Source organism: Numenius arquata, chromosome 9 (genome assembly GCF_964106895.1).
Source record: "Numenius arquata chromosome 9, bNumArq3.hap1.1, whole genome shotgun sequence".
Lineage (NCBI taxonomy): Eukaryota > Metazoa > Chordata > Aves > Charadriiformes > Scolopacidae > Numenius > Numenius arquata.
The window spans coordinates 15,041,516-15,050,859 of NC_133584.1; the positions used below are offsets into that span (position 1 = coordinate 15,041,516).

At 44.3% G+C, this 9,344-nt stretch overlaps 1 protein-coding gene across 1 annotated transcript; it reads left to right on the forward strand.

Moving 5' to 3' along the window:
- Nucleotides 1-3,593: 3,593 nt before the first annotated feature.
- On the forward strand, nt 3,594-7,276 carry NCBP2 (nuclear cap binding protein subunit 2). Its single transcript, XM_074153577.1, has 4 exons — nt 3,594-3,710; nt 3,833-4,014; nt 4,825-4,963; nt 5,551-7,276. The coding sequence occupies exons 1-4, from the start codon at nt 3,630-3,632 to the stop codon at nt 5,620-5,622; spliced, it is 474 nt and encodes a 157-aa protein (XP_074009678.1). The 5' UTR covers nt 3,594-3,629; the 3' UTR covers nt 5,623-7,276.
- The last annotated feature ends 2,068 nt before the right edge of the window (nt 7,277-9,344 follow it).

Genomic DNA, 9,344 nt, shown 5'->3' on the forward strand with positions numbered 1-9,344 from the left:
ATTTTAGGAGAACAATCTTTTAGTTTTTCACTTCACTTGGGTGCTGCCCAAACGTGCTGGGAGACCTTCCTCTTCACAGACCAACCTTCAGCACAAGCAGTGGCACTGGGAGCTCCCCTGAGTCTCTTTATTCCTTTTCTTCATGCTCTTACCCTCACCAGTATAGCCAGTTCTGGATAGAACCTCCTTAAAATTTGTTATTCAGCCCCTGTGGTGTTTCATATGAACATATGAAATTGAAGCCCGCTAAAACTGTGATTCAAGCTTCGCTCTTTCCATGTGAGATTTATTTTTGAAGGTTCTTATAATCTCTGACAGAGAGTTTGTAGATTGTGTGGTTTTGTTACCGATAACAGGCATTAACTCAGCTGCTGGAGAGAGGTTATGGGACTAGACAAAAGCTGGTCTGACTCAATAAGGTTTTATTTTTATGCCCTTAAAAATTCAGAGCCTCCTCCAGTCGTACCAGATTGCAGTCACAGGATAAGCACTGGCACTGGAATACTGTCTTGGGTGGTTCTGTCTTGAAAAATCCCCAGCATTGATCTGACAGAATCTGATTGATAACATGGAAGATGCTTCAGCATAAGTACTTGTGCTAAATCCTAAAATCCAAGCTTTGCCTGTTTCGCATTTCTTGCCACCGCCAGACACGCTCCCTATGTATTACATGCAGCAGTGTGAGAATGCTGCGTTTTGATGGTGTTAAGCCCGTGTGGTGTTTAGCTGTGCAAACGGGGCAGCCCTTCCCTTGCACGCTCCCGCTACAGTCTTGCAGCTTTCATCGCTCTGTCGTGGCTCTCGCCCCAGCAGTGGCGCAGAGCAGGCCCTGCCAAGAGCTGGTTCAAGGAGCTGACGCAGACAGAATATGGGTAACTCACAAAGATTTGATCCTTTGTATGCGTTTGACCAGATGGATCTCCAAACTGGCTTACTGTGGGGTTAGAAATCCACCAGTTCTGCTGCAGGGGAGCGTGTGAGGATCCAAGGGAGAAGCTGCATCCCCTGCTCCCCCCTCCCCTTCAGTACTGGCTCTCCATTAAATCAGCTTAGTGAAAATGACAGATCCCATCCTGGCTCCCGATTGGGAGAGCAGTCTGATTTTAAAGCGGGATACAAATAAACCCGAGCTTCAGCTGAGAATGATGTATATGCTTAACAGAATAGCACAACTAACAATTTTCGGTTATGCCTGTGTGAATTTCTGGATCCAAAATATCCTGATGCAAAGGGAGATACTAATTTGGCACATGCATTGTAGGTCAAGCCTCTCTCTATGAAATGAATCCAACACTTGAATTCTTTCTGTTCACAAAGACAGTAATGCTTTTTGCAGCTCTTCATCCACACAGCTTGACGTAAGGTCTTATCAGCCAGTTTTTTAACAGAGACAGTATCGGTTGTTGCCAGGCTCAAAAGGGATGCTGGGAAAAATCCCTGTGTGAAGGGTTTGCCTGTATCTTCCAATTAGACAGATGAGCAAGATTTTTAAGGAACATAGTTCTTGCTCTCTTGTAAAACATTTTGTGTTGTCTCCCCTACATGTTCATCTCGCGTCCTTCATCCCTCATTATTGACAAGGCTGTAAATTAACGGTGCATGTTTTGGGGGAGGTAGGGGGAGAGGGGGTGCGTGTATGTTTGTACTGATGACTCACAAAGTAGTGGAAGTAGTTATGAAAGTGTCATGTCACCAAATGTATTTTCCAAGTTAATTTCCTTTTTGCTCTCTTACACTGGGATGACAGCCGTGTGCCACAGCTGGTACTCTATGTCCTGCTTACTGTTTGCAGCTTTCTTGAACAGCTTAAGTTTTGAAAATTATTTTCATAAAACATATCATCACTGGCAACCTCAGAAATTCTTCAGGGATGTGATGGAGCACCATTCCTATGGCACAATGACACCTCTACTGCTGCACAGGTAACCTGTGATAGAGCCAGGAAGAGAACCTGGACTACACATGCTAACTCAGACTGAAAATACATCGCTTTTGTCTCGCCAGCTGGACCTTTATCATTTACACCGTAGATGCAGTTTTTCCATCCACGCACACCTAAGTCTTTGTTGGTGGGAAGTTTAATTTTAATGCTGGAAACTGCATCTTGGATAATTTGCGAGGTTCTTTACACCTGGGATGATACAAAGAACAGAAATAATCCTCCCCAGTTACTAAGTATCTAGTCGGGTGGACTAAATAGTGAAACATGCTATGGAGGAAGGTTAACTACTATTAGTCTCACATGTTGTTAGACACAGCAACTTAAGTAAACCAGCCCAGTGCATCACATAAGAGGGATACATTCTTTTCCGTATTTATAGTTAGGATAGCTCTATTGGTCATTTTTTCCCCAAACCCTTCTTGCTACCATAGACTTGAGGTGTGCTACTGAATCTCTTTTACCTACCTGTAAAATGGGCAATTATCCTATCCATCACCATCATCATTGCCATTTAGAGCTCTTTCTGTATCGAAGTTGTATCAAATGTAGAATATTACTGTTGTATAGATAGACATCGTTAAAGGAAATCCAGTGAGACATTTGTTTTTATTTCGAGTTTCTTATCAAGCACTTAAAGTGACAATCTTGACAGTATTCTGGATGATGTTTAATGTGAGTATGCCTTCTGCATGTTACTGAGTACGGTGGAGAGTGTAAACTGACTGTGAAATGAAAGTCCATCATACCAATAAGCAGCATGCTTCACGTTTTCATGCTTGGACTCAGGAACCACTCATGCCTATACGCTATGGACAAACGGCATCAGTCTGCAGCTCGCAATCTGCATTACGCAGGCCGGGGTAATGCTGCGGTCCCAACGGCAGTGCACCGTGCCCGGGTTCAGGAGAGGCTGATGGGGGCTGGCTGTCACCAGCAGCCCGTTACCGAGGCCCGTTCACCCGCCGGCTCTAACGCGCTCGTCCTCCTGCGCTCGGCACAGGGAAGCGGTGGCCGTTTCCTTCTCCTCCCTGGCGGCATCCTGCGGTGGCCGTGGCTCCGTTGCTACCTCCCTTTCGGCGCTGCGGTCAGGGTCCTCCTCCGGGTCGGCCGCCTCGACTGGGCCCTCGGGGCCCAGGCCAGCCCCTCGCCCGGGCTCCGTCCTTGAGCTCTTTGAGGAAGGTGTCACGCAGGCGCAGCAAACGGGGGGCGAAACCTCGCGTCGCCTGGCGGGCGCTGAGCTGCCCGCGGGTGATGGCGGCGGCGGTCAAGCGGGCGGCGGCGCGGATGGGCCGCGACTCGGAGAGTTTCTCAATCAGCCGCGGGTTGCTGAGGAGAGCGAACAGCACCCGCCTCAGCACCATCCTGCGCAACTCTCGCGAGAACAGCACCCGTCTCAGCACCGCCCTGCTCCAACTCTCGCGAGAACAGCACCCGCCTCAGCACCATCCTGCGCAACTCTCGCGAGAATAGCACCCGTCTCAGCACCTCCCTGCTCCAACTCTCGCGAGAACAGCAACAGCCGCAGCACCCCTCTGCGCCCGCTCTCGCGAGAACCACCTCCTTCGCAGAGCGGGAGCCTGCCCGCGCCCCGCCTGCTCTCGCGAGAGCTGCATCCCGCTCTCCCATTGGCTGCCCGCCCGGGAGGTGTTGAGGGGCGGGAAGGCGCTGAGGGAGCGGTCTCGCAGCTATGTCTGCCGGTGGGACGCTGAGCATCCTGCGCAGTGATTCCTACGCGGATCTCAGCCAATACCGAGACCAGCACTTTCGGGTGAGCGAGGCGCCGCCGCCGCCGCTGCTGGGAACGGGGGCTGTGCGGTCTGCCTGGGCTATGTCTGGGCCCAGGCCTGGTGGTGGGCCCGCCGTGGGGGTAACGCTGTCGTTGCGGCTCAGGGGACGCGGTACGACCAGGAGCGGCTGCTGAGGAAGAGCTGCACACTGTACGTGGGGAACCTCTCCTTCTACACCACGGAGGAGCAGATCCACGAGCTCTTCGGCAAGAGCGGCGACATCAAGAAGGTCATCATGGGGCTGGACAAAGTGAAGAAAACCGCCTGCGGCTTCTGCTTCGTAGAGTATCCTTCTGCGGACCCGGCCCTGCTGCCCTGCGGCCGCTGGAGTCTGGGCGGGGGGAGCGGGCCCCGTGCTGGGGCGGCGGCTGGTTGTGCTGCCCGCAGGCCGCATCAGCGGTGGGGCAGGAGCAGTGAAGGCGTGGGTGAATTGAAATGCAGGCTCTGAATCACGGGAAAATTATCCGAGGATAAGATTATTCAGTTGCTAAAGTGTCTGCGGGAGTCCCGAGTGAGAGAGAGCAAACATACACTGCACGTCGAGTGGGGGTTGCTACATTGCTTTCATTCCGATACGTTAAGCCAGACACTTTTTAGATAGTTGGTGTCCGCAGTAAAAGCATATTCTCAGTGCTCGAGTAAAGAGATGTTTCTTTTCATGCAAGCTTAAAGTTTCTGTTGGTATCTCGCATCCCTGTCATGCGTTGACTTCATTACATACAAGTTTCTTTGAAGATCAGTGTTCCTGGTTCCAGCGAACACACTGAAATGGTGATAGTTTGCAGCATGAGCAGAGCATGCATGGGGCTTCTCATTCTTTCTTTAGTAATAGAGCTTTATGCTTTTAAGGGTGAGTGCGGTTAAAGAACTTGATCCAATAGGTGCATTTTTAGTATGCTTGAATTCCTGCACGTTGCTCTGCTTTACTAGCAGTGTTCTCAGCCTGCGTAGCTTCATGAAATCCGTTGCTTTTAGAAGTAGCCAAGCAGGAACCTATTTCAAGTAAATACTTGGTTTTGTAGCTAATGTGGTATTGTTCTTTTTTCCATATGTTGAAAACAGAAGCCTAGTTTTTTTCACTAACCTATTCCTAAGGTATTATGCAAGAGGAGATGCTGAAAATGCAATGCGATACATCAATGGAACCAGACTTGATGATAGGATCATAAGGACAGACTGGGATGCAGGATTTAAGGAGGGTAGGCAGTATGGTCGTGGAAGATCAGGGGGCCAGGTAGGTTGTTGTACAGTCTAGTTTTTAAGGGACTGGTGACTTTGCCAAACGAATTGTTTTTTGAATGAACACACTTAGAACAACTTCAGAAATAGCAATTTAAGCGTTATTGTGTAAGATAGCACTGTACATCAATCTGTAAGATATCTTATGAATGGTGATGTTATCTGCTAAGAATACTTAACTTTTCATATATTCCACTGAAAGCACTATCAGAACCTTAGCTTCTTGGGCAGATAATGCTTTTAAAAAAGCCCAGAAAATATAAGCCTGTCAAGAACACAAAAGACAGCACTTATCTTATCTGAAGCTGAACAGGTAGCAGATGCTTTTACTGCTGAAGCATGAGGCTAGCCATCCTCACTTTGTCTCTGTTGAAGAGTCCCCTTTGACATTGTTAAAAATAAGTTAGTTTATGCTGTATTCTGGGCTTCTGCATGATGCACTTTGCCTTCTGTTTTGTCAGTCAGCTCCTTGTGGGCCACTTACGTATTGTGAACTCAGTTTGACTATATTCTGTAATGGTTTTTGAGAAATTGTTTTTCTTTGTCTTTACTGGGCTTCCCTTTTTTTTCCTCCTTCATAAGGTCCGAGATGAATATCGGCAAGACTATGATGCTGGAAGAGGTGGCTATGGCAAAACTGTTCAATGCCAGTGAATAGTGAATGACTCATCAGCCTCACAGGAGAACTAAATCTGCATTGTAAATGGCATGAGGCACAAAGTAGGTCTGTTGCATACAAATTTATGTAGCTAGAAATTCACAGAAACTACTATCCATGTTCCTGTGATCACGTAGTGTGTTCAATATCTCTTCCGTTTTAATACCTAGATCCAAAGCGTTGCAGGGTACATTAACACAGGGGACCTGGGAGCAAGGTTTTAAGCAATAGTATGGGTGAGGCTTTGGTCTCTAAATGCTGCTGTAACTCTACTAAAAGGAACAAAGGTTTAACACTATGGTGCTTTTTTCACTGGCAAAACTTGATTATCACTGGGTTTTGTTTACATTGGTATCACAGGGTGGAGAGCGGTGATGAAAGAGTATTAGTGTATGTTTTGAAGATGAAAGAAAAAGGCAAAGAGCCCAAAAAGGAAGTGGAATTTCTAGGGAAATTTTCCAATTTCTAGGGAAGACCTAAAGTTGCATATTTTCTGAGGCTACTGGATTAACATCCTTTTATAGTGACACTGATCCTAGCACACCTACAGGAGTGGCCACAGTAAAACAAGTCAGATTGATGAGCCCAAAAATAATGAAGTGAGAAGCAAGCCTGGCAGTGAGCAGAAAACAGACCCTTGCGGTCTTCTACAAAGTATAATGTGACATTTTGCTTTGTGAGATACAAACAATAGCAAGTGTAAGAATCACAGCTGGAGTAGTAGTATTTTAGTCCTGCCTGGTAGCTCTCTACAGCCTTAATATTTGAGGAACAGTATCTTTCCTGTGCCTACAAGGGTGGCATGACGCCAAGTTACAGTTGTAACCCCAGAAATGGGGTGTTTGAGGAACTGTGTGTTTCATGAGAAATTTGTTCGCAAAATAGATTTTCTATTTGAGAAACCTGATTTCAGGCAAAAGTAAAAATAAAAAAAGCTGAGATCTGAGAGGAGCCTTACTTTCTACTGAGCATGTCACAGGAATGGTACAAGAATTGCAGGACTACATAGGGTTTTTTATTTTTTTTCCCCTCTGGATCTTGTTAATACTGCTAGTTTATATGATGGGGTTTTGAGGTACTGCAGACATAGGAATAAAAATAATTAGTGATCCTGAGATCTGTGAAATTGACCTGCTGAAATGAAATAGGTTTTGGATTATTTTTTTTATTTACATGAACTTGAGTTCTTTGGAAATGGCAATTCATAAAGTTTTGTCCAAATACCTTGTTGACCATGACTCCTTAAAAACCTTTACAATACCAGGTATGTAAAAGTTGATCTTTACTCACCGAAGGTGCTGTTGGAAATCTTGATGTGTTTCTGGTGTATGATTTGTCACAAATTGGAAATACAGTGAGGTAGAACAACTGCAATGAGACTTTGCTTGCTTAGGAAGCAAGGTTTTGGGTTGTCTTAGTTTTTTTTGGCACGTAGAGTAAAACTAGATTTTCAGGCTCACTTGGTGCTGGTCTGCAAACAAGACTCTGAAAAAAGTTACCCTTTTATATATAGTACATTTGAGTATGAGTTTACAGCCTGTAATCCACTCTAGGAAACCTCTGAAATTTATTTTTCATTGTATCAATTTTGTATAAAAAATTGTGTTACCAAAACACTAAGTCACTTTCAAATAAAGCTACAACATTAAAACATTAAAATGGATTGTTTTTTTTTTTTAAACAAAATCAGTGAGAGAAAGGAGCTATATTCAGACTCTTGTCTGCATCCTTTGTTCTAGTGTCTTTTGAGATGGAGAGAGTGAATATTCCTTCCTTTTGACTGGACTTTTCAGTATTGTTCAGTTTTTAACTGGCTGCTGAAAAATGTTTGGTTAATGCTCTTCATTCTGGTACTTTTTGGATAACAGAACAGAAGTTAAATTATTTACTGATGTTGAAGTGGATGTGAAAGTCCTTGGTGTGTAAAAAGTATATTTCAAGGTGCACTTCCTTATAAAAATAAAGTTTAAAATTATTTTTAAGTGCTGCAAGACATTCTCAAATGGAATGTAGGGGATAATAAGTTTTTCCCTCAAAACCAGGCACAGATATCACTGTCTTTTGCTGCATATGTGCAGTGTGTATGGAAAGATTTTGGTTTAGGGTGAGATTTTTCTATTTTGAGAGAGGTTTCAATCAAATTAGGATTTAAAAGCACATGATATGTGAAGTCTTAGTATCTCAGAAGTGCATATAGAGAAAATTGCTTGAACATGGTTTAATTTTTTGTCTTCCCTAATCGAAATCGGACGTGGCTCTGCTGAAGCTAGTGCTTAACAAAAGTAACTGAATTAAGTTTTTAAAACGTGACTGGGGGGGCTGCTTTAGCTTTCTTACGTGCCAGTTCATTGTGGTTAGGTTCTCTTGGAAGCATGGGATCTCCTGTGATTTCTTTTAACATGCCAGTTCATTATGATTGTATACACTTCCATAGAAGTTTAAGTTCTATATTAGCTTTTCGAAATACTTGTTCGTCGTAATTAGGAACTTCTATGGAATTGTATCCATAAAGAAATACAGCAGCGAAGAGTACGAGTGGAAGCTTAGATATGCCTTTGTGGAAGTGAGGCTGTTACAAATTAAGGCAGCGAGAGCTTCAGTCTCTCCCTCAGACTCGTGGTGGGTTGATTTACATGCCCCTCTTTGGCACCAGTAGCTGCAAATGAGGTTTGTATTCACATTTGAATCTTTGTATTATGGTTTAAAATCAGTGGAGTGTAAATTGGAGTTTCATTTGGTCTTCATTTGTAATGACTGACAAAATAATAATGACTGTTACCAATGTACCCCTGCAGACTAGTTTCAAGGTGGTCTTTATATAATTGCCATATGATATGGTATTTATATTAGCAGCAAAGTTGATGCCAGTTCAACCACCGTTGGTGTTAATGTGTTCTTTCTCCACGGACAATTCTGAAAGACAAAATGATTAAAATATTTAAGCTAATATCCAGCACCTCATCTTCCATATCTTGTCAGATTAGGCTTCTTCTGAAGGTAAAAATTGATGAAGAACTCTACTAAAATTGACAAGGTTTGTACAGAGGCTGTCATCTACACAATGAAAGACAATACTAGTCAAAGGAAAGCAGTCCACAGGGACTGTACATCTAATAAACTGTTGGCCATTTGAGTTTCTAAAGCACAAATAGTTCCTTATGCTACAACATATAAAGAAAGAAGAACTGTAGTGGACATTTTTCTTTGCAGTCTCTGGGATTTCTGCTCCTGGCTGAGTATGTTTAGTACTTTCAGGTAAGTGTAGGGCCTGATATGACTACAGATGAAGTACCAAAAAAATGGTGAAGAATGCAGAGAGAAGCGTACTGGGCTTCAAAATGTCTTATCATGTTTGGGAAGCAGTGGCCTAATTTATTAATTGTCTGCTTTCATATGTTTCCTGCCTGTTCCTATCCAAATAAGCTGTTGCACAAGGGAATGGATATATTCAGATACTCTGTAATAATGCACACAATTCCTCTGCTCTCCCTTTTGGGATGACTAGATGGTGTAACTGTTCCTCTTGGCTCGGGGGAGGAGGCCTCCCTGCCCTTTTCTGGCCTAGGTGAATGTTGAGTCCCAGCTTGTGACTGGCAGGTGGTATTTCTGTTACTGCTTCATCGCTTTTTCTCTCCTGTGCAGACAGAGGAAGTTTATTCAAGCTTGGCTGTGTTTGTATCCCAGGGTTTCAGTAATGGTGTAAACTGAAAACAGGCCT